The sequence below is a fragment of the Copadichromis virginalis genome, linkage group LG18 (assembly GCF_057382275.1).
Source record: "Copadichromis virginalis isolate Kocher_CV1m ecotype Utaka linkage group LG18, C_Virginalis_male_GT1.1, whole genome shotgun sequence".
NCBI classification, from domain to species: Eukaryota; Metazoa; Chordata; class Actinopteri; order Cichliformes; family Cichlidae; genus Copadichromis; species Copadichromis virginalis.
In genome coordinates this window covers 12,889,939-12,915,024 of record NC_140635.1, presented here as the reverse complement: position 1 = coordinate 12,915,024, position 25,086 = coordinate 12,889,939, and the positions used below count along the sequence as shown (strand labels likewise).

Here is a 25,086-nt window from a genome sequence, read left to right as displayed (position 1 = left end):
GATTTTTAGGATCGGTGAAAGTCGACCTTTCAGGAAAACATTTGTATGCTGAGCTTAATGTAATGATGAAATTTAACGTAGTGTACGTGTGCCAGTCAGTGAGAATTTACATGTACAATCTTTAGTTCAAGACCCAACGTTAAATCCATATACTGAATGAATATGAAACGCTGGCAGCAGGCAGGAAGATGGACAGCTTTTAATCGGGGTCCTTCAGAGGTCCTTTGAATGCATGTGGCGCGATATGGGAAACTGAGGCGTAAATAGTTTTGATTGTCGTTTTCTTCTCAAAGAGAGGCATAAATTTATCTAAACAACATGTTTTCTGCAGAGCAGAGTTGCTGGTTTATCCGCAAGGTGAGTGTTTTTCTTCTGACACCAGATGACTATTTAGAAAGTGATTTTTCGTGTCTCCTAGCTTGCTAAACTTAGATCTGTTTATGCTAGCTTCTTTGAATGCAGCTAATGAACGTCTTCAGATTTTATTTATTTACAATTATCTTTAAAAGTGTTTACAGAAAGTTGAGAAACCGAGGTGCGAATGGAGGCTATTCAAATAAAAGAAAGAAACGCGAGCAAAGTAAAAGGGGAAAAAAGTGTCTTTACAAATATGAAGTTAGTAACAACTATGCAGATATGTAAGTTTCACACGTTAAACCCGATCGATAAATAGCAACTTGAGTATAGCGTGTTTTCTGGTAGCAAAAACAATAAGGAAAATTAACTTAGTGATTATTTGTATTATTTGACTGAAATATGAAAATATTTGATTCACGCATGTTGTAAACATTAACGATAGGCATCTGGGGGCTCACACTGAAAGTATATAGGCCTCCGTAGTTTCTACCAAACAATGACAGAAAAAGAATTGCTGATGTTGAATTGAAATGTTTTCACTTATTTTAAATTTATGTTACATTGAATGAAGTGAAGATGTCGTGCCAAAAATTGACTCATGTTTCTCTTTCTTTTTTCTTTTAAATTTATTTATTTATTGTAATGTCTGATATTTTGTTTTTATTGGAAAATAGGCTGTACTCAATAGGATTTATGAAGTCGTTATATATATGATAGAGAAATGACCTGTTTTTCATGTATCCTAATGACTCTGACTTATTGTACCTACAATGTGTTCTAGATTATAATCAATCCATTTTTTTTTGCCACCTAAATATATTTATAGAGCTGTTATGTTACGTTTGTTGCATTTATCCGTCCCCCTCTTGACCGGATCTGGCTTGAAAAGGAAAAGTTTAATGTCAGTAATTTTTTTTTTTTTATTTTAGCTGGGGAAAATAAAGAATATATAAAGTGACTTTGACCAAAAATGATTTCAGCTTCTATCTTGTGGTAGGAATATTGTTTCCTATTCAAACTGATTTGATGTCTTTCATGTAAGATATGTCTGACAGATTATTGGACAATAAGTCATCTACTACAGTTTAAAGCGCTTTGGATGCCTTGTTTATAATGGAGCACTGTAACGAAAAATAATTTCCCCTAGGGATCAGTAAAGTATTCTGATTCTGATTGAAAAGCGCTATATAAATGCAATCCATTATTAAATATGAGTAACCTTTTTTTTTGGAAGTTACCAGTAATCACTTTTACCCCTAATGTAACAGTCATTCAAAACCACTTTTAAGTTCATACCTACCTTTTCCTATAAAACAAGCCTAAAGGGAAAAACAAACAAACAAAAACAAACCAGCTACCTATATTCAACAGAAGCCACTTCATTGCATTATTATCAAGACAAAAAACAAAATTTTGAACATAACACCTTTAACGAGGCATTAACAGTTCCACATGGGTATCACTCTTTGAGAAAATTGAATTGCAATGCAATATTGGGAATGTTTGCATCTTGGTTTCAGAATTTTACACCCCAGAAGATATTTTTTTAAATTACATGCTCTCTGGAGATTTCCTTTACAACCTGATTAGCACAGAACACGTTCTGTACATGAATGTGAAATTTAAGTAAGACAATTTAAAAAAAGAAAAAAAAGACCTTTTCATATGGATTCAAATTTCTTTTTTTTTTTTTATAGCGTTGAATCAAGTGGTTATTCTTTCCCAATACTTGGTGATCAATAATAATGATGATAATAATAATAATAATAGTAATAATACATTTTATTTGAGGCCACCTTTCAGAAACCCAAGGTCACCTTACCAAAGAGAAAAATTATTAGAAGGAGTAATAGTCATAAAATGCATAAAATAAGTAAAAATTGCAAAACAGAACTTGACAACAGATAAAATCAGCACTAAAGCGAATAAGCCAGTTTGAACAGATGTGTTTTGAGCTGTGACTTAAATGCGGGAAGAGAGTCTATATTTCTTATGGTTGGAGGAAGAGAGTCCCAGAGCCAAGGAACAAAGCCACCACTAAAGGCTCTGTTCTCCATAAGACATGCGGGCGGAACAGTAAGATGAATAGCAGATGAGGATCTGAGAGGGCGGGAAAGTGGTGATGTGAAGCGGGTCACACAAATAGGAAGGAGCAGATTTATGGATACACTTGTATGTGAGAAGTAAGATTTTAAAGTTTATCCTGGCTTCTATGGCTAACCAGTGAAGCTGCTGAAGAACTGGGGTAATATGAGCTCTTGACGGAATACGAGTTATGACCCGAGCTGCAGAATTTTGAAGAAGTTGGAGTTGATGAAGGGACCTTTTAGGGAGACCAAATAAGAGGGAATTGCAGTAATCAATATGAGACGTAATAAGACTATGGACAAGGATGGGCTATATAATGTAATAATGACTGCTCTGTTCAGGTAATTTGTTGGAGAGCTGCAGCCAGTATTGCTTGGGCTGTACTGTTGTTGCCACCCAGCACAGCAATTTTTGTGTTCCTCAGCAAGTTCAGTGTTCTCCACCCCATCCAGACCATATCAGGTGAGTCACCACGCTGCATTTTAAGATTACTCAGAGCTGAGTATGAAGCTTACCGTACACTTTTTTTTTTTTTAAATTCCAGAATGCTTCTCCATGCTAACAAGTGCAACTGCCATCTTCTCTTTCATCCTGCTGTGTGGAGTGATCATCATGGTTGGTTTCTTGAACTTTGAGTATTACACAGGTGAGTCACAGAGCACTGCAAAACTTCCCTAAAGATTTTCTTTACTACTAACATGTTACGTGGATAGATCATATGTAAATTTTCATTAGTGAAGCTGGAATTAATGTCACCAGTTCAGTGTTATGGTAGAGCTTATAATAAATAAAATGCTATCATTAGTTTAACAGAATTAAGTAATTTGATTGTGGACTAATGTTGTCTGTTAAATAGGGAATAGTTTGTTGAATGACACCACAACATGAAAAACACACGATCCTTCTCCCTTGGATAAAAAGATTAGTGTTATGTTTTTCTTTAAATTGTATAATAAAACAAAATGAAAGTAAAATGAGTTAAGTTTTACTTTCTTTTCAGGACAACTAAAATACCTGATTGTTTAGTACTGGTTCAACACATCCATGGGGCCAGCTATTACTTTAATAAGCTTTACTCAGGTTTTAAATGATAAGATAATATAATGGGTACTCCACTAAAAAATTGTCTATTATGTAACTTCTTTGTTGTTACTGTTTTTTCTTTCAGTCATTCCAACTATTGCATGCTCGAAAATCGCGCTCTTTGGTCAGCTTCTCCACCCTCGACAGCTTGTCAACTCCGTGGTCCACTGTATCATGGGAATGATTGTAGCTTGGTGTTCTGCCGTTACCATTGGATTTAGATACGAAACTCTTGGCCACCCGTGTGCGCAGACCGATGGGTAAGTGACTACCACACTAAGCTTTGGTGGTGAGCTTTAAACGTTTCTTCCACAGTTTAACTGCCTTCATTTATTTGCAACCCTGACAGTTATCATCAGATGTGTCTGAATGAATATCATCTCATCCTTCTGCTGGGTGGAGCTTTTGTTGGATTCTCTCACAGTCTGCTGGGTGTGATCCACAACATGAACTATGTCTCCTTCCATACTGTTCAGGTAAACAGTGGACTTTAAAATGTTCTTTGTTTATCTGTGATTCTGCTTCACATGTGACAGTGAATCAAAATTAGTATCCTGACTGCGAATAGCTCCAACATATTTTTCTGAGACAAAACAAGTAAATGAGGTGGCTGTAGCTCAGGAGGTAGAGCTGGTCACCTACTGATCCGAACGTTGGAGGTTCGATCCCTGGCTCCTCCAGTCTGCATGCCAAGCATCCTTGGGCAAGATACTAACCCCAAGTTGCTCTCCGATGCATCCATCGGAGTATGAATGTGTGTGAATGTGATTAGATGGCGCTCAGTTTGGGGTCAGTGCTTGTGAGAATGGGTGTGACTTGGTGAATGTGGCATGTTGTATAGAGCGCTTTGAGTACTCCTGGAGAGTAGAAAAGCGCTATACGAGAATCAGTCCATTTACCATTAAATCTCCCCCCCCCCAAAAAATAAAATAAATAAATTTTAAAAAAGTTGCAGCTGTCTAGTGTGAGTTAATATTTGTTGTTCATGTTCACTTATTATTTCCCCAGCAATACAAATACCTTCGCTTCAAGGGATGTCTTCCTTTGGTGGTTAGGTGCAGTGCCACTCAGGCACTTTACTCTGTCAGGAACTTCATCGTTGTTTATTACTTTTTGGGTAAGTAACTTTCTTATTAATTAAAATGCCATTAATGAAGCTTCACCCGCTCTATCTCTCTATCTATCTCTATATACAGTGGCTTGCAAAAGTATTCGGCCCCCGTGAACTTTTCCACATTTTGTCACATTACAGCCACAAACATGAATCAATTTTATTGGAATTCCACGTGAAAGACCAACACAAAGTGGTGTACACGTGAGAAGTGGAACAAAAAATCATACATGATTCCAAACATTTTTTTACAAATAAATAACTGAAAAGTGGTGTGTGCTTAATTATTCAGCCCCCTGAGTCAATACTTTGTAGAACCACCTTTTGCTGCAATTACAGCTGCCAGTCTTTTAGGGTCTGTCTCTACCAGCTTTGCACATCTAGAGACTGAAATCTTTGCCCATTCTTCTTTGCAAAACAGCTCCAGCTCAGTCAGATTAGATGGACAGCGTTTGTAAACAGCAGTTTTCAGATCTTGCCACAGATTCTCGATTGGATTTAGATCTGGACTTTGACTGGGCCAGTCTAACACATGGATATGTTTTGTTTTAAACCATTCCATTGTTGCCCTGGCTTCATGTTTAGGGTCGTTGTCCTGCTGGAAGGTGAACCTCCGCCCCAGTCTCAAGTCTTTTGTGGACTCCAAGAGGTTTCCTTCCAAGATTGCTCTGTATTTGGCTCCATCCATCTTCCCATCAACTCTGACCAGCTTCCCTGTCCCTGCTGAAGAGAAGCACCCCCAGAGCATGATGCTGCCACCACCATATTTGACAGTGGGGATGGTGTGTTCAGAGTGATGTGCAGTGTTAGTTTTCCGCCACACATAGCGTTTTGCATTTTGGCCAAAAAGTTCCATTTTGGTCTCATCTGACCAGAGCAGCTTCTTCCACATGTTTGCTGTGTTCCCCACATGGCTCGTGGCAAACTGCAAACGGGACTTCTTATGGTTTTCTGTTACCAATGGCTTTCTTCTTGCCACTCTTCCATAAAGGCCAACTTTGTGCAGTGCACGACTAATAGTTGTCCTATGGACAGATTCCCCCACCTGAGCTGTAGATCTCTGCAGCTCGTCCAGAGTCACCATGGGCCTCTTGGCTGCATTTCTGATCAGCGCTCTCCTTGTTTGGCCTGTGAGTTTAGGTGGACGGCCTTGTCTTGGTCGGTTTACAGTTGTGCCATACTGCTTCTATTTCTCTGAGTGATCGCTTGAACAGTGCTCTGTGGGATGGTCAAGGCTTGGGAAATCTTTTTGTAGCCTAAACCTGCTTTAAATTTCTCAATAACTTTATCCCTGACCTGTCTGGTGTCTAAATCCAATCGAGAATCTGTGGCAATATCTGAAAACTGCTGGTCACAAACACTGTCCATCTAATCTGACTGAGCTGGAGCTGTTTTGCAAAGAAGAATGGGCAAGGATTTCAGCCTCTAGATGTGCAAAGCTGGTAGACACATACCCTAAAAGACTGGCAGCTGTAATTGCAGCAAAAGGTGGTTCTACAAAGTATTGACTCAGGGGGCTGAATAATTACACACACACCACTATAGATAGTGTTGTGGAAATTTTAATTACCAAAGCCTGCAGACCAGATGAGTTGAAACAACACCTTTATTTCAGCTATCTCATGCATAAGGAGGGCCGTCAGTCAGGGGGCACTGAAAGTCGTCTCTGACAATGAACAGTTCAGGTCTTTTTTTTATACACGGTCACAGAACAAAAGGCTTTTACAGTTGCAGTTCACACCTTGGCTCTAAACAGACAGACTCTCTATCACCTGTGTGAATCTCCCCCACTCTGGGGTCAAGCCTTCCTGTGTGAGCTTCCGCATCCTGGGAGACATTCACCAGTTTCTCACCGCCTGTCCCAGCGTGAATGAGGTGTGAACCAGACATACTAAACTAAGTAACAAGACAATACATTACAGGACAATGCACTAAAGAGAAATCCCACAACAATAGATACATAGATATAGATTGTCTGGATTTTGGCTTTCTCTGCACAGCATACTGGAAGTGTTCATTATTTAAATTTAATATCAACAGGGCACATTCCAAGAACATGGATCTGTAAAACACTGAATCTTCACTTGGGCAGGTTAGTGTTAGATCATATATGATTTATTGAAAATACTTAGCAATGCTTTTTGCCTGATCAGTAGCTCGCCTCGTGCAAAACACTGCATTATCATAGTTATGTGTGATCTACCCTTCCAGCTCTGCCCACCCTCTTGACAGCATAGCTGGATTGCTGGACCTCTCCCTCCTCTACCACCTCTGGATCAGTGCCACCTTTCTCCTCTTCACTTGGTACATCATGCTGCTGCTCTTTAGGATTTTTCTCACTGAGGTATGTATCCGTTAAAGGCAAAATTTAGATCTGTAAATATTTTAAAACCAATTGTGCTGTTCAGTATATTAAGTATCCTTAACAAGTCATCGAGGGAAGGTTGTTTCTTCCTGTTTTAATACTGTGATAATTACATTTCCTAAATAAAATAAATCCTATCTTGAGTCCAGTTCCTCTAGGAACTATTGACCTATTTCAAAATTGCCATTTATTTACAAACTGTTTTTTTTTTTTTTTTTTTGTTTTTAAGTTGTCAATTTAGGTGTGTGTGTGTGTCGTGTTATATATCCTTCTGTCATACAGAGGTTCTGCTGACAATTTCAAAATGATTTTGGTCAGTGGAAAACAGTACATAGTAACCACAATAACATCCATAATCAAGACTACACAACTTCTATTTATATTTTTAATAACTTGGAAACACTAGGGGGCAGCAGTGTCAAGGCAATGGGTTTCTAAGGACTGAAAAGCATCTTGACTACAGTTTCTAATGAAAGATAGTAAATAAATAATAAAATGAAATTAAACATAATACATTTCTTCTGTAGGGGTACAGTTTTCCTGTGCAGTCATCTTTTACTGAGGATGCAGACCATTGCCTTCCTAAAGTACTGACTGAAAAGCAGCCAATGCTATTAAAAGTAGGTACAAAACACATTTATATTCTTGCAAACATATCCATTTTAGGTTAAACCCCACTGATCACCAAATTCTGGTGCTCTCTTTTCCCCAATTTCAGTTCCTAGCTTTGCAGGACTTGGCTCTGTTGTCTCAGCATTCTCCATTACGACGGTGTGAAGTCTTCAGTCTGAGTCAACCAGGTCTGATCATAGTTTCTTTGCGCAAAAGAAGTTTTTATTATTTCTATTGCTGTATAGCCCATTCTTCTGATTGTGACATCAGGCATATAATATGTAGATTTTGGTAGTCAACTGTCAAGCTCCTTCTGACCTCACGTCAAACCTCAAGTTAAATCAATCACAAACATCAAACATGCAAGGCAGGAGCCACAGTTCTTTTGTAAGAATTAATCTTGACGCATGTCAGATATTCAGATTGTGCTTTTATCTAGCTCAGAATGTATTTCTTATTTATTTATTCCCAGGTGGACATCCTCATAACTGGAATGCTATCAGTAAAGAGTGCCTCTCTCTGCTGGCTGATCTTACCCAGAGACTTGTAGCCTATCATGACACTGTAGCAACCAATGGCAGGGCCAAATCACTGTCAAGTGGGAGTGAAAGGAAGACCTCTTCTGAAACATCAGGTACATTAGTATCACAGAAGTGGCTGTCCATGTCAGCCAACTGTATAACAGTATATTAACATAGTGTGAGTGTGTTTATGGCATGTATGTATATTTTAATTTTTTTGTAATCCTAACCTCAGGTACAGAAGATTTCATGAGTCCAAGGCCTACCGCTTTTATGAAAACTCCAGCTTCAGTCTTCGCTCGGTCCATTGCTGGAGGCCAGCAGAGCCCTCTAACAGCCCCATTCACCCCTGATCTGGACAGCCCCTTTATGTCTCCTGCACTGCGGCGTCTTGCTGCTCCTGTGGAGCAAGGCTCACCTTGGTATGGCACAGTGCAGAGCCCCCACATCATGAGGCGAGTGCCCAAACTCTGGTCCACATCCACAGGTGAGTAGGGAATAATGGGAGCTGTCAGGTCATTCAGATCGTACAACTGCAATAAAATGCAATGTTAGACAAAAGAGAGAATGTGTTGACTGGTACAGTTCCCCCCTTTTTTTTTTTCTTTTCTTTTTTTTTTTTTTTTAATGATGGCATATTTGGTGGCAATGAAGTGATACTTTTTTTACTTTGGTTGGTCTGATAGGTTGATCCATTTTTGGGTACATTATAAGCTTTATGCTTCTGTTGATACAGATTCCCAGGTTAATGGCAGTCCCCCGCCATCACCAGCTTCAGTTCCCAGTGACAAGCAGGAACCCTCCAAACCAAGTTTTCTGGCTCAGTTCCTCCAGAACAGAAGAGAACAGGTACTAAAACCTTGTCTCAAAGCCAAATGATAAAGTGTTTTTGGTCCTGCACTGTGCTTCTGATGTAAGGCTTTTCACACTTATTAATTCAGGAATAATATAACAGGAGTCAAGTGCTGTGGTCTACTTCATCCAGCTTTTCTAGTTTTCCAAAAACCTACAGTCAGGGGTGGACAGATGTGAAAATTAACAGGGATATCACAAATTCAGATGTAAGGTTCTGGGAAATGTGCCAAATCGGGAGCTTGTTTATGGTTATTGTTAGAAGTACTGCTTTTACTACAGGGTCTCGACCCAGGGTTAAGTGTGAAAAGCTAGTATTTGTGTTAGTCTGTCTTTTTTTTTTTTCTTCTCTTTTTAAACTTTATCACCAAAACACTTCTACATTTAATTGTCTCATTTAGGTTAAAAATTTCTTGGCAAAGCGAGTGCTGATAGTGTATTTGTTTAACAAGGTAAGAACGTGTGGCATGTGCATGCTGTCTCCCTTAAACTTCTCCACACTGGGGGGCTCTGGCATGCTCTTATCTGGCTTGGTAGATTTTTGTCTTTTTTTTTTTCTTTTTCTTTTTTTAATTTTTTAACAAATCTAGCGTTCTCGTGTAGTAGCCATTACTAATTTATCTCCTGGTTCTGGACCTAATGGTGGAGGCATTACTAATGCATCTCTTTTCTATCCAACCTGCTCTTCCAGTGAGCATACTAATTACCTTTAGAGCTTGAATTAAGGGGTCATGTGACAATCAGTTTAGTGCTTGGAGTATATGCTTAGAGATTTCCTTTTTCTGATCACACAGTGAGATTATGAGAGAAAAATCTCACTACTTGCATTTCCCTGCTTCCTCTGTGTAGAAACTAATGTGGTTAGTCTACTTTCTGAGGTTTATGTATATTTCTTTTAACCACACTTGCATGCTGTAGTGCTGTAGTGTAGTCACACTAAGTGTGCCCCACTAACAACTTCCTAATTTAGCATTGTGAGTCTGCATCTGTTAATTTAAAGGGAAAAAATCCTGCTAGCTAACATTGTGTGTTGCAGCTCCCAGAAGCCTCGAGTCAGGCTCTCTTTGCTGACAGTCAGGCCCACATCTGGGCTTTGGAAGGTAGGAAGAAACTGTGAATACTTACATTTGATTTGAATTCAATTTCCATCCCGCATATTAATTTATTTTCTTTGATTTCCTTCCATTACAGGGCTCTCTTACCTTGTTCAAGCCTCATTCTCTGAAGATCAGTTTGGGGTTGTGCAGACTACATTACCCAGCATTCTCAGCTGCATGCTGGTCTTACAAGAGGTAAATTACAGTATATTATTTTACCTATTCTGGATATACTTGCTGGAGATTTTCTTGTGCTCCCTTAAAGTAGAAACAGAAGAACAGTAGAAACAACTGTCCTAATGGCTTTTCCATTAGGATAAGGAGACCATTTTTAATAGGGCCCAGTTCACTATAACGCAGGTTGATTAAGCACAATGACCATTTTAAGTAGAACATGTACAGGACAGTTGTACTTCTCGTCTGCAGGCTGTCGATCGACACTTCAAGCTGCCCCATGCCTCCAGTAAGCCTGTCAGGTCGACCAGCAGCATGGGAGACTCAACATACAAAACTCTGCGCTTTGCTCTCAGGGCCACACTAAAGACTGCCATCTACAGGATAACAACCACATTTGGTGATCACTTAAAGTAAGGCTGCTTACAATTTAAAATCTGAGTAGTATTTTGTGTGATTAAGAAAGAAAACTGCATGCTGAGTATTATAACCCTTGGTGTTTTTGTTTGATCCTCAGTGCTGTTCAGCTGTCTGCAGAGCATCAGAAAAGATTGCAGCAGTTTCTGGAGTACAAGGAGTAATGTATTTGACGCTGGCCGTGCCTTGAGATTCTTATCGATGCATAAAGATGTCAACAAATGAAAGGCCATGATAGTGCCTCTTTTAATATTTATGTCTGCACTATACCGTGGGATTATATTTGATGGTTGAGATCACATCTCTCACATGCAGGAAGGAGCAGGAAGCCAAACAGACTGAAACGGGTTGAAGGACTGTTATCTCTTGTGTTTAGGAGATATTAATCTACCCTACAGTAAAAGAGGCTCAAAATAAATAAATAAAATTTTTTCCTCACAAGGAAATGTGAGAAATTCATATATGACGTTTGTTGATTGGGATGAGTTACAAAGGGCTCTCTGTGCATCATCATCTTTGGATTTCATATTTCAGCTGCTGTCCTCTTGAGTAATATTTTTGGTGTTGAAAAGAGATGGCACGAGGGCTAACGAAGAAGCTGTCTTTGTTTTGTAATGAGCTTTTTTTTTTTTTTTTTGGCTTCACGGGTGTCTGAAATGGATCCTAAAAATGCATTTTCATAGATCTGGTTTTGAGTCTAATCACCTGCCTAGAAGAACTGATCATCTGTCTGCATCAGCTCAGCAAAATACATTTTCAAATTAGACACCAGCTTTTGTACATGTTACCAGTTTGTATGATTTTTTTAAATTTATTTATTTTTATTTTCATGATAAATGACGTTATCATATGAGAGGAACAGGTTTGGTGCAGCAGGTTTTAAGCCTGGATAAATGTTGTCACTGCCAGAATTTAAGTTTCTGCTCAAAAAACAGTTTGAATAAAAACACGTGAAGATCCTTTCTCTGGTTTGGAGAAATGCGTGCTTGTCACAGGCGTAAGACGGAGAAGGCAATTGAAAGGAAAGACCATGCCAAAGTTGTCAGATATATGATGAACAAAAAGTGTAGGAGTGGAGACTTCAATCAATGCTTTCTGCTCAGGGCTACTTACCTCAGTACTGAACCCTCACACCAGAATCCCAAATTATACATTAGACAGCAGAGGGCTTTGATTGTTGTGCAAACTGGCTACATATGGAAGAAAAATGCAATTCCATTAATTAAACTGGAGGAATTGTGATTCTCTTTGTAGGAGAAACCTATAAACAATAACTGAGCTCTATTAGAATACAGCCTAAACAGCATGAAACCTGAGACTGCAGCAGCTAAATGGAATTCAGCAATTATAATAACATATAATAATAATAATAACAGATTACAATTACAGATGGAAATCAGCAGTCTCGCAAGCAACTGTATATACACTCACCTACCACTGCCTCAGTTTTTCATGGCATAGATTAAACGAGGTGCTGGAAACATTCCTTAGTTGCTGCAAATCTCCGGCTAAATGACAGGCACTGACCACCCCCCTAAAATTTGCTAGCTCCCCCCACCCTCCTCTGGCAACACTGTCTATGTTGGTACTAATTTTAATAAACTTGAGTACAAAAGAGAGGAAGACACGCTACAATCAATCTATGAAAACAGGTTTTTATGGATTAAAAATTATATTTGGTTTTCATATGTATGTATTTTCAGTGATATCAACTTTAATAACAGGAAATTAAGTAGACAGAATTATTTTCTTTCTCTTTTTTTGCTATCTGTTTTAAGTATATTTGACAACAGCATAAGAAAACTGGAAATTCTGTTATTGCTGTGCTACCCCAATATTTTTAGTGGCCACCCCTATGAAAAAGTTCTGGAGGCAGCCCTGGTCCGTAGCTGGGAATCTCATCAATGTAGAAAAAAATCAAGAAAAGAGGATATCTTAGGAGTCTGAAAGATCTTTGAGTCAGCAAATATGGTCTAGGTCCTCACTTTGTCTTCCTACAACAAAAAAAAACACATCTAGTATGTTTGGAAAAGTTGTGTTTAAAAGAAATTCTCTGTTTAACATAAATTTTTCAAAGGCAGGCTTATAATTCTGTCCTCTGTGCATCTTATTTTTTGCAAACTGTTTAAGATTCATTATCAGTTACAATTTTTCATATTTTAGCAACATTAATGGCAATTTAAAAATCAATCTGTTAATAAACAGCATGATATTCATGATTGTACTACAATCATGTTTTATGCCCTTCTAAAATCTATGGAGCCATGGACCAATTTACCTGAATATGAGAGTCAAAGTGATGATATTTTAGATTGTCTGTGTTATTTTCATATTTGACCGAGCATCAATGAAGTGGATGAGTACATCATTAGAAATTAGTAAACCTTAGCAGTGAACATTTAAATGAGACAGTTTAAAAAAAGAGCAATAGTGATTGAAACATTCAAAACCTAAACAGGTCTCTGTGTGTCTTTGCTGGGTTCACAAAGCTGGTGTACAGCCCCACTGTTTTTTTTAATCACCCTCCTTTACAACCACCAGTTTGCTACCACAAGACACACAAGAAAGGTCTCTGCAAATCCAATGACAACATTTTAAACACACACAATAGGGCAAGCAAGTGTTTTAACAAATGCAAAAGAATGAGACCATAAAATGACAACATCAAGAGCACTGTTTTTGTTTATTGCACGAATCGTACTTATTTCCAACTGAACTGGTAGAACGCAATATTAGGCAGTGGTGGGGAAAAAACTGTTCATCAAAAGCTGTAATATGTATACAAGATACCCAAAATAGCCAGTGGGAACATCTGGATAGAACTGTCTCAAATCATGGATTGATATCTAGAAAGGAAACACTGCTTTTTGTTTCTCTGGGAAGAAAAAAAGAAAAAGTCAATACTTGAAATGATAGCAGTTCTGTTTATAACAGATGTCATAAGAAGAGGAAAAAAAACAGAAAATGGTCATGTCAAGACATGTTTTTCTCTGGATTTAAAAGTATTTTGTCCTCATATAGAATATAAACCTCTGGATCATTACCAATCAAATGTTCTGACATTTTTTTCTGAAGTCGAACAGCATTTGCTAAAGTCTTTTTTTTTCTTTTTTCTTTTTTTACAGTTTTAATATATATTTATATATATACATATAAATTCAACTAACTACAGTTCTCATAGAAAATGAGAAAAGCTGGACTTTTATCGCTCTCACACAACAAATGACTGGCAAGCATATTGACTCTGCTCCTCCCCCCCATCCTCATCTTTGAGCTGCTGTCAACACAGCACAGAGACAGGAGTGATGTGCTGGCTGCTAACACCTGACCTGGCTCAGGTGGAATTCATTTTAAACCTTTTCTTTTGTTGTTGTTCTTGCCATAAGCTAGATGATACATTGGTCAGGCTTATTAAATATACTAAATGTGAAGCTAACACCATCAGGTACTTAGCATTGTTTTATACAAAGGGGATGCAACCCAGGGATGTGGCTAGGCTGGGTCTGTCCAGAGATAACCAAACCAACTAATAAGCACTAAGTTATAACACTGTATGTCAATTTTTTAAGCCAAATCTCAAAGCCTAGAAAACTTCCTTTCTGGTTACTCTCCACCATCCTCAGTGACAATTAAGATTGTCATACAGCTTAAACAAACATAAAATGTGATAAGTGGAGAGATTCAAATGTGCTGCTATGTGGACTGAACCAGGCTAGCCATTTCTCCCTTGTTCAAGATTCATGGCAAGAAAATGAAAGTTAATGTCCAAATTTCTTTAAGGAACCACATAAACATCTGCAGCCCTTTATCACTCCCATCTCTATTGGCTCTTAGGCAGTGTTTCAACTGCAATTAATCCAGGTCGTTTCTGGCTCTTTAAAATGACAAATTCCCCAACAGAGCCCCAAATCAGTCCTTAATTCCTACACATATGCTGAACACCTTCTACCTCTCAATTTCTGTGATCACTGAGAGGCGAACTAAATAGAGACTGAGGGAGGAAGAGGAAGAAAGAGGTGAGGAAAGGCTGGTCAAAACAAAGGAAACCACCTCTTCTCAAGTCATGAAACACTTAAGTGCAAAACACCCCCGTCTCAGAAAAAAAAAAACATTATAAAAAAAAAAAAAAAAAAACCTAAACTGGATTTTCCTATCACACACTCAGTGCACATTTTGTCTGTCTCTCAAACTAAAGCATCCCTGATTCAAAGTGCACTCAGTAGTGATGGGGGCAGATGATGGAAGGAGGAGAGGAGGGAGTGGCTGAGGGCAGCATGTAGGATAATGCAGCACGTAGAGAGTTAGTACTTCTCTGGGAGCAAACAAGTGATAGATGCAATCAGCTGTTTGAGCTAACAGCCTAAGAATCCGTATGATACTAGGAGCGGGGGCCGCTGGGCTCTCCCTCAAAGTTCAAATCTTAAAGGAAGTCACATTTAGGGGATGGCTTGAGTGTATAAACCCCTCCTCAACACAGAAAAGTCAAAAGCAAGAGGTGTGTTACTAAGACAAAGGGGATTGTGTGCTGGTGATGTATAGCTTACTACAGGTTGCCTAAAGCTGGATGTATATGTTGCCATATACACACAGTACATCATTCTGGGCCTCGACAGAGCATTTAATTGATGTATGGACAGCCAAGGACCTCCAAATGGTTCATAGGGGTGTAAAAGCAGTTACTAACCTCACCTCTTTGAAAAAGTCTCAAAAAAACAAAACTAGAAAGGGATTCTGGAAGTGTGTCTGTAGTTGCCATATGCACACTCGTAACTGCTGAGAAACCTGGTGCTAAGCATCTCTGTCACTATCACTCTGCTTCAACAGTATGTTTAAGTAAATGTGTGTTTATCTGTGTTTGTGTGTTAAAAAAGTCTGTGGCTCGTCAGTGTTTGAATGTGCCAGTGTGTCAATAGTGCTTGCCTATGTGCATCAATTCAAGGGCAATAAAGTGTGTTTATGTATGTGTGTGTGTTTATGTATGTGTGTGTGTGTGTGTTTATGTATGTGTGTGGCTCATGATGACATGCACTGGACGTGATCTGGACCTCCGTCCTCTTCATCTGAGGAATCTGGAGAACTCCAAGAATCATCTGTGTCTGCATCTGCACCCTCACGGCGGGCCTGGATTTGAGCCAGAGAAAAGTGACAATGAGCAAGTTAAATGAGTCACATGCAAACATCCTAGGGCTGTGCGATATGACCAAAATCTCATATCCCGATATAAGAATTCCATCGTCCCGATAACAATATAAATCACAAAAATTTAACATTTCCTGTAAATTCTGTAAATCTCAGGCAACTCGACTTGCGTGAAGTGTTTCCAGCTGCGCGTCCTTCACCCGGAGTCGAGTGTTTTAACCGATGCATGAAACTATACATTTTTAGACATAAGTTGTATTTATTACACGGCGTGCTGCGGGTTGCCTGTTCTAACGTTTGAGTCTAAGGTTTATTTTTTAGCACCTGGCGGCTCTTTTTTACTTCTCATCCGTAAATAATCTGCTCTTTCACGTGATTCAGTTCATTTTGAAAAGTCTCAACAGGATCTTGAGCTTTATTGTGAAAGGTTTATGTGGAACATAAACAAGCGGACACGCGATGCTGTTACCATCGTTGTTGCTAACCACAACGCATAAAAACAGGCGCTTGTCCGTCCGTAGCGTGGTTATATTACATATAAGAGAAAGAGAGAACTTTAAGAAATTATTATAGCCACTACAGTGACCATCAAAACGATGAAAAAATATTGCCGTAAACAGTTTATTTTGCGACACCACGAAACAAACGATAGCGTAAAATGAAACGATAGATGTTTTTATATCGTCAAACGATATATATCGTTATATCGAACAGCCCTAAAACATCCCATCTGTTCTTTTCAGAAAACTGAAACATTTTCAACATATTGGATTGTTACTTTTTCAGATTTTCTTCCAACATAAATTATTTTTGCAGAGACATTACATAGATGTATTAGAAAATTGCTTCCCTAAAGACACTTTTCATAACTTTTTTCAAAAATATTAACTCTTCCCTGTCAATCCCTGTCCAACCCCTACCCCCCAAAAAAGAAAGTAATTTTGGACTTGTTGAGATCTCACCCTTGCAGGTCTCCTGTTTCTCATGTGTCTCATCAGGAACCACAACAGCTGGGTGTCGTACTGATCGCCGTGGCGCACACTGTCCTCGTCACGCTCCCGTTTGTTTTTCTTCATTACCTTCTCAAACAAAACAAAATGAGTGTGAATATGGAGGACAGAGAGGGTGTAATATTAGCTAACATGTCCATGTCCTTGATGCAAAGAGAGTATATGTTATAAAGTAAGATTTAATACAATTATATTACCACTGAAATTAATTTAAGACCAAGAGTAGCTGTTTTGTTACTGGTTGTTTAGCCAACATTCATCTACCCATTACAGTAGGTTAAATCCTTCATTACCATTTGTGAACCAAGTAAATGTCATTTGCTGATCTCTTTCTAAAGAATTGGTGTAATGCCTCTTCCAGACCAAACAAAAAAACGCAGCGGCCTAACAATGCAGTCAGATTTCCCGGAAGGAAGGTCTAAAGGTACTGTATGATGAAAATTTTCAATTATCACAGTGACTAATAAATAAATAAATAAAACAGTTATAACATATCTGTTTCATTCTGGGTGTGAGGCTTCCATGTTTCAACGTTGGTCCTCTAATGCTAAACAATGGGGACTTTTTACCCACAGAGTGGACAAAGTGGAGTTACACAACACACAAGCGGTCGGCTTCTCACATAAATAGCAACTGTACAGATGAAATTAGGTCTGTACACATTAGGTTTTACAGTCAAACAGGCAAATGTGTTGGGGCACATTTACTTCCGTTTTCACTTTCAGTAGTTTAGATAAAATCTTAAACTGGATTCATTAAAAATCTGTGTGAGTATCTGCAATATCACAATTACATCATTGTAAAGCATTCATTTGTCTGAATTCACACAATAAAACAGGATACAATACCTCTTTGAGACCCTTGAGTCCTGTGGGGGTTTCAGCTGTGGGGGCCCACAGTTTGATGTCATGATCCAGCCCACTGGTAGCCATACCTGGCAGATGTGGATGTGGCTCCAAACAGTTCACCTGTGGTTTTCAAAGGTCAAACGTACAGCAGATAACACATTGATGTTCTAATTTATATATAAAAATGAAAACTTAAAAGTATAAATACATAAGTCTGATGCTGCAAATTGCTACTAAAAACAAGTTATTGGAGTGAAACCTTCAACATCTAAAGCAGCGGTCTCCACCCTTTTTTGCACCACGGACCGGTTTATGCCCGACAATATTTTCACGGACCGGCCTTTAAGGTGTCGCGGATAAATACAACAAAATAAAACTAGTATCGGTACCAAAAAAAAAGAAGATTTATTCATAACACACGCGAAAAGACTCAGGAACACCGAGTTAACGATAAAAACAATAACAAAATAACGCTGAAAAATGATAAAAACCCTGAAAACCATACATTTCAGACCTGAGCCTCAACTATCGCGGCCCGGTACCAAACGACTCACGGACCGGTACCGGTCCGAGGCCCGGGGGTTGGGGACCGCTGATCTAAAGGGTCTTACAAAGTTGTCTCATTCAAAAAAAATCTGTGGTACTTTCCCACTCACCACTCCTCCTCGGTCTCCCTCCATAAACTGGACAATACGAGCAGAGTATTTGTCCCATAGATAGATGTGCCCACAGTCGCTGCCACTGACCACAAACTCACTGCATGGCCCATAGAAATTCACCCCCTTCACTGTGAGCAAGAGGACGGTATTATATCAATGCCAGAAACTCAAAAATGACCTGCTGACAGCTTTATTTTGTAGAGTTGTCTATACCTTATACAGCTTATTTAAAATAATTTTAAAAAGTAGTACCTGTGGCATTATTGCGGTGACCCTTATATCTCCTGAGATAGTCTGCCCCATCACTGTGGTCGGAGTCAAACAAGTAGATGTCTTCATCATTGTAACTAGCCAGGAGCTCTGGACATACAGAAAATGTCAAACAGCCATTTGCTTAATTTCCTTTAATGCAATAAAGGCAGAAGTTAGTCATGACTTTCATAACTTTTGACTATGCACACATCATTTATATATGCCAAGCCAAAAGTTGATAAATTGGTGTCATTGGCACTTTATCTGACCTTATTGGTTTTCTACAAAAGATACACATTTCAGAAGAAGAAAAATCCTAGAATTTTAGTCAGTGAGCTAACTCCTAGTTCTATTTCAATGTCACTGAGATTGCACAGTGGTTGCATCACATCACACAAGAAGGGAAGAGGTTTGAACTAAAAAAAAAAAAAAGGAAAGAAAAAAAAAGACTAGATCGAGGAATTATCAAGGGTCTGTGTCCTTATTTTTAAGAAATATTTCTAAAAATGTTCATAATAGAATAAGAAAAGAATGAGAAAACTTATTTTACCTGTGCCATCGTGACTGTACACAAGGCAGGTTATGTTGGTTTTAGACTCACTGGATACCAGATGTGAGGGACAAAACTTTTTCAGTACACCATTGTTATCATTTTCATTAATCTTCCTCTGGTCATAGATCCTAAAGAAAGTGAAAACAAAATACTGTCAGAAGAGAAAAAGAGTCAAAGAATAACATTTAAGTGACAAAATTGTATCATACCACAATGATAATGGATTCTTTAGAGTGGGGAAAAAAGCATTTTTACTATTCCCTGGTTCATACCTCACATACTGATCTCTCCCGCCAACAGCAAAGTGGTGTGTCTTTGCTGGGTTCACAAAGATGGTGTACAGCCCCACTTTTTTATCACCCTCCTTTACAACCACCAGTTTACTACCACAAAGATACAAGGAGACACAAAAGAACACCAGTATTACCACTGATCAACCTAAAAAAATTTTTAATCTGTTTATGTGTTTTGCTCACATGGTGCGCAAGACAGTTTTGTCAATCCACAGCAAGTCTCACTCTACACTCACTGTGACAAAACTAGCTGAATGTGAAACTTAATAGTACTTAGCTGAGAGCCATTGCACAGAATTCAGTTATGTGAATACATAATGATAATAAAAAATCTTGACTCTTACTTGGCAGGGCGGTCTAGACGCAAGTCAATACCAAATACAACAGCATCCTCTCCAGCTGACAGAAAGGAGCAAGGTGAATCTGGCTCAAGGGCCAGCTAAAAAATACAAAACAAAAAATTGATATGACACCAATTCAGCTGTCTCTAAGAGTCTTAAACACCACTGGACAAAGATTTCCTCTCACAGACCTTGTGTGCAGCGCCTTTATGCTGTGCAACCCGTTTCGTGTTCTTGCAGCGCTGTGTGGCAGAAAGCTCAGCCACTCTGATCTGACCATCACGAGCACACATGGCCAAGGTGGAGTCCCCACTGTGAGGCAGGAACTTTGCCTAAATTAAAGCCAAGGGTAGCCCAATCATGCATTTTATAACCACAATTTAACTTGATTAAATTATGCTCATGAATTAGTCACTTCAATCTGTCTTGTAAGTTTGGTTTTTTTAATAATGGATTATTATAAAATAATAAAAACAATAAATAAATCATCAAATAGCAATTTACTGCTTGTCTCTAACTTAGTCTTGTTTCCACATTCTACTTTTTTATCACTGTTTCTGTGGTATAATGATTATAGCTTCTTATAAGAAAAAGTCCCAGAAAGCTACTTATTTTGTCTCAACAACAAACAATCAAATAAGAGAAGAAGAGAATATTAAAAAACTACTCAATAATTTAAACATCATCTTATTAACTCTTGAAGGAAACTGAAGTTTTTAGAACATTAAAAACCCCCCACAGATTTTTCCTTCTGCTGTATCGAACACTAACACATTACTATTACTAACATTTATTTGGAAAAATAACTAAAGGACTAACTAATAATGAACCTCTACCGTAGTCCTATTTTTGTGTTTTACCTGAAAGACATTGCTCTTGTGTCCACTGTCAAACTCCAGTTCAGCACGACGGATGGCCCAGTCCCAGATCACCACACGCAGGTCATCGCTGCCTGATGCCAGGCGTGTGCCTGATGGATTGAAATGCAATGTGTTGACACAACCTGTATGCCTCTCTAATCGGCCTTGGAGCTCCAGCCTTTGCACGAGGCCACGAGCCCCACACACGCGCCTCACAAACTGGTGTGAGTCCCTGCCGATCTCTCTGGAGCGCAGCGAGGGTACCGCCCGCCACACAGGACCACGCATGTCACGGAGCTCTGCCCCGAGCCATGCCTCCATAGCTTCATCATCATCGTCGTCGTCATCATCATCTTTCTGTTCTTCTTCATCATCATCATCGTCGTCGTCGTCATCATCTGAACTTGAGGAGTGGTTAGTGCCGCCGCCAGGTCTGTTTCTCTTTCTAGCTGCCCTTTTCCCACCATCTTTTTCTTTGGCCTTCTCTCGCCTTCCTCCCTCGCTCTCCCTTTCACCATCCTCAGTTAAAGAGTAGAGGCCGCTGCCGTCCATGCTGTCTGTATCTTCATCCTCTTCTCCCTCCCTGGTTGTGCCCGTCTCTCCTTCTACATCTGGCATAGATTTGTCTCCAGATGCTTCGGCTGTTTCTTTGGGAGCTATGGAAATAGAAACGCCCAATATAAGGTTAAAGCAACACTGTCACATAGGGAGATTCATAAAATACATAAAGAAAAAGACAAATATGTAGATGGTTAGTCACAGAGGTGTGGACTCGAGTCACATGACTTGGACTCGAGTCAGACTCGAGTCATTAATTTTATGACTTTAGACTTGACTTGAAAAAATGTTCTAAGACTTGTGACTTGACTTGGACTTTTACACCAATGACTTGGGACTTGAATTGGACTTGAACCGGTTTACTTGAAAAGACTTGATATTTTACCCCAAATATAAAATTTAACATGCATATTATATAGAGATTGAAAATGTGACGTCATTCACGGGTAGAACCGCAAAGGATTCTGGGAACTCGTGGCAAGCGGTACTAGCGCACGCAGGCTTTCAATTGAAATCAGTTATACAGCGATAAAAAGAAACACAAAAATGTCAAGAAGCCGTTGTATTATTAACTGCAATAGCCGGTCGCATGACAGCCACGAGAAGCTGACGGGTAAAGAGATCGGTTGTTATCGGATTACGTCGTTGAAGAGAAATTGTTCGAGCCATGTTTTCGAAGTAACAAAGACGCGACGGATGGCCTGGATTGCAGCCATTCAAAGATCAAATATAACGTCCCAGAACACTCCAGCTCACAGGTTAGTCTGCTCCAAGCATTTACACGAAGGTCAGTGTTTTTTAGTAGTTAATACGTCATTTTCATAACATAATTGGTGATATAGGTTACAAGCAAGTCTGGCGCTGAACAGAAATTGTCGCGCTATGCTCCTTTATTTATTGTGCATAAATAGTGAATTGTCCTGACACAATATTGCGTTTCGCTTCTGTTATTATGGTACATTGACAAAAACATATACTTTTATTCACAGGATAAAACAGGTTTTTTGTATCACTAATTGCCCAGTACGATTACAGCATACAATATTATTGTCACTGCTACATTTCTGTGATGGGTACCAGAAATTATTTCCACTACTAATTAATTACCGTTGAGCTCAAAGGTCCTATTAATAAACGGTTAAGGAATGTGTATTTATGACGACAATTTGTGAGACTGGTAAACTTATGATACGTACGATGGTCTTTACTTTCTACACGGTGCATTTCAAGGTCCTGCACCCATCCGTCGGTAAACTGTACCTGGGCTTGTTGCAGTGACCTGAAGTTACTAAACTTCATGAGTGTATGCACTCACTCCAAGAACCGTATGATTATAAATATGCATATAAATATGCTAAGATGAGATAGCTGACTTCATCTAACTAGCAAATGTTGTCCAGGCTACGTTGGTGATACAGTTTTTTTTAATGTGTATGATATTTTTGTCATGCGATTTTAAAGCTGGTCCTACAACCGCATCCAAGAATAACATGCAGCTTATCTCAGAACTGTCGGTGAAAATTATTCTTGGAGCTAGGTTTAATTGAGCTGCATTTTAAAGAGGTGCAATTTCACAATTTGTGTATATTTTCTAAGTTCACTATTTTGTCATGTGTTGAGAAAAACACAGATTTTAAAATTACATGGTCTAATATTTACATTTAGCATAACTGCAACATTATTTTTTCTTTTTTTTTTTTAAAGACTCGAAAGGACTTGAAATTCAAAGTTTCAGACTTGTGACTTGACTCGGACTTTTACACCAGTGACTTGAGACTCGACTCTGACTTGCCTGACATTACTTGAGACTTGACTTGAGACTTGAGGATAAAGACTTGAGACTTACTCGAGACTTGCAAAACAATGACTTGGTCCCACCTCTGGTTAGTCATATATAGTAGGAAAAACTCATTATGAAATTTTTCCACCATACTAAAACTATAAGAGTTACCATTTAGAGAGGAAGACTGTGTTTGCCCCTCTTTGCTTCCAGAGGCATCCCCCTCTTTGTGTCGGTCTTCTCCAGGCTCCTTTTCTTCAGAGCCACCTATTGAAGCCAAACATTTTCTCTGATGAACTGTGATGACTGCTGCGGAGTATGACACCATGCACTGCTGTCATTAGTATATAAACTGACTTGTTTTACCGTTAAGCACCGTGGATTTGCCGTCAGCCTCAGCCATTGTATCTGTGAAGTCCTGCGTCGACCCGAGGTACAACCTCGTGTTGGACACAAAAACAAAATTAATGGTGCATTGACAACTACTCAAAATCAGACTGGATAGTTTGTGTGCTATAAACGAGGCGACGCCACGGCTTTCATTTGATAAGCTCTTGCCAAATAGCGACTTGACACTATTTGCAATAGGGTACAAGTTACCTGTTAGCCCCGTAGCTTCCAAACTAACAGTCTGGCTAATTTTACAAGCTATACACCGCTGCATGTAAAGATATAAACAAACGAAGTCGTTTGTTAGCCGAATCACGGGCCTGTTTTGCTTTGTGATATTTAACTATGTATTGTCCTGTATAAAAGAACTGCTTGACTGCCTGACAGTTATTACCATAAGCTAATGCTACCTAGCAAACTCGAGGCTAACAAATGTCGAAACTAAAACACAGTTTTCTAAGTTGTGCTGCACAACTAACCAGCTACTGGTCAAAATGCAAACAAGCGGCTAGCATTGCTTATACTCGCTAACTAGCACAGCTAGCGTTACCTGTAGTCGAAGGCCCGACGAGGCGTACTTCTTAGTTTAGTCTTAATCTTTATTGCAGATTTATTTGCTCCACCTCGCTACTCAGCAAATGAGCTAAGTGCCTTGACTAGGAACTCTATGACGAAAAACACACGACATGAGGAATGCGTGCATAAAGCTTTTTTGAAAAGTCAGACTATATTGCGAGCTAGCTGCGTTCACATAAGATTGCCTGCTCTGTTTATGTTTTGACGGTTCAGCTTTTTCTTTTTTTCTTTTTTTTTCTAGTTACATTTCCGGTTTCGTGCTCGCATGTTTTTTTTTCTACCGGAAGTTTGGTACGCAGAGATTAACCATCGGCATCAACAACGACAATAATAATAATAATAATAATAATAATAATAATAATAATAATAATAATAATAATAATAGTATGAACAAGACGATATGCGCAAAAACCTTTGTCCTGTAGTTGCTGAGACCACTGGGATGGGTCATATTGACTAATTACAGTACAAGAAACAGGCAGAATCTCTTCTACAGCACACAAAGTGAGATTATCTTTAAAAAAGCCAGCAATACAATACAAGCTAGTGGATGAGAACAAGTTATATTTCATATCAACGCTTCTTTTCCTCCGCAACAGTAATAATAATAATAATAATAATAATAATAATAATAATAACATTGATGATGATAATAAAAATAAGAACACATTAATAATACTTAAAATTAGTTTATATTTAATTCAAGTGAACATTTAATTTATTGAACATCAGCAAAACGCAGAATTTGCAAAACACTGAAAAGAAATTGCAAATGTTTAATTATTTCATTTAAATGTTTTTCTATTGAACAAAATGTAAAGGTTATTAAGGTCAAGACCAATTGCAAACAGCAAGAATAACACCGGAGGCTACAAGGTCATATTAATAGCCTAACAAACCACTGAACACCCCCCCCAAACACTCATTCACACACTTACTTACATGTGATTCTTTAGAGCACAGAACAAAGACTGCAATGATCCAAGTTCAGTCTAACGATGATACTACTAGCGTATTCATTCATTTATACAGTTCACCGAGATGCCTGTTGTGAGGCGACTGTTGAGTGTATGTTGCTCAGTTTATCCATATTAAATTTTCCACATAATGTAAATTAGACTCAATCCATCATGGTAGCCTTAAATTTCCA

The 25,086-nt window shown here is 38.7% G+C and overlaps 2 protein-coding genes across 4 annotated transcripts; one reads left to right on the top strand and one right to left on the bottom strand.

Moving 5' to 3' along the window:
* The first annotated feature begins 210 nt into the window (after positions 1–210).
* On the top strand, positions 211–11,641 carry ndc1 (NDC1 transmembrane nucleoporin). 2 transcript variants are annotated; one of them, XM_085438054.1, is made up of 18 exons: positions 211–357; positions 2,787–2,907; positions 2,990–3,091; positions 3,614–3,788; positions 3,878–4,004; positions 4,537–4,645; positions 6,680–6,731; positions 6,851–6,983; positions 7,532–7,624; positions 7,723–7,804; positions 8,089–8,250; positions 8,373–8,624; positions 8,874–8,986; positions 9,391–9,441; positions 10,026–10,089; positions 10,181–10,281; positions 10,513–10,673; positions 10,778–11,641. In XM_085438054.1, the coding sequence occupies exons 1-18, from the start codon at positions 319–321 to the stop codon at positions 10,839–10,841; spliced, it is 2,001 nt and encodes a 666-aa protein (XP_085294180.1). In that variant the 5' UTR covers positions 211–318; the 3' UTR covers positions 10,842–11,641. The 2 variants fall into 2 exon arrangements, with proteins under 2 accessions (XP_085294180.1, XP_085294181.1); XM_085438055.1 differs by lacking the exon at positions 9,391–9,441.
* Positions 11,642–13,341: 1,700 nt separating this feature from the next.
* On the bottom strand, positions 13,342–24,191 carry dcaf8 (DDB1 and CUL4 associated factor 8). 2 transcript variants are annotated; one of them, XM_085438056.1, is made up of 13 exons: positions 23,911–24,191; positions 23,328–23,410; positions 23,142–23,237; positions 20,633–21,288; positions 19,964–20,104; positions 19,776–19,870; positions 19,411–19,521; positions 19,136–19,266; positions 18,586–18,693; positions 18,331–18,461; positions 17,675–17,794; positions 16,779–16,895; positions 13,342–15,798 (listed from the first exon to the last, which is right to left on the bottom strand). In XM_085438056.1, the coding sequence occupies exons 2-13, from the start codon at positions 23,371–23,373 to the stop codon at positions 15,691–15,693; spliced, it is 1,860 nt and encodes a 619-aa protein (XP_085294182.1). In that variant the 5' UTR covers positions 23,374–23,410; positions 23,911–24,191; the 3' UTR covers positions 13,342–15,690. The 2 variants fall into 2 exon arrangements, with proteins under 2 accessions (XP_085294182.1, XP_085294183.1); XM_085438057.1 differs by having other exon boundaries at positions 23,337–23,410; positions 23,911–24,190.
* Between the last annotated feature and the right edge of the window lie 895 nt (positions 24,192–25,086).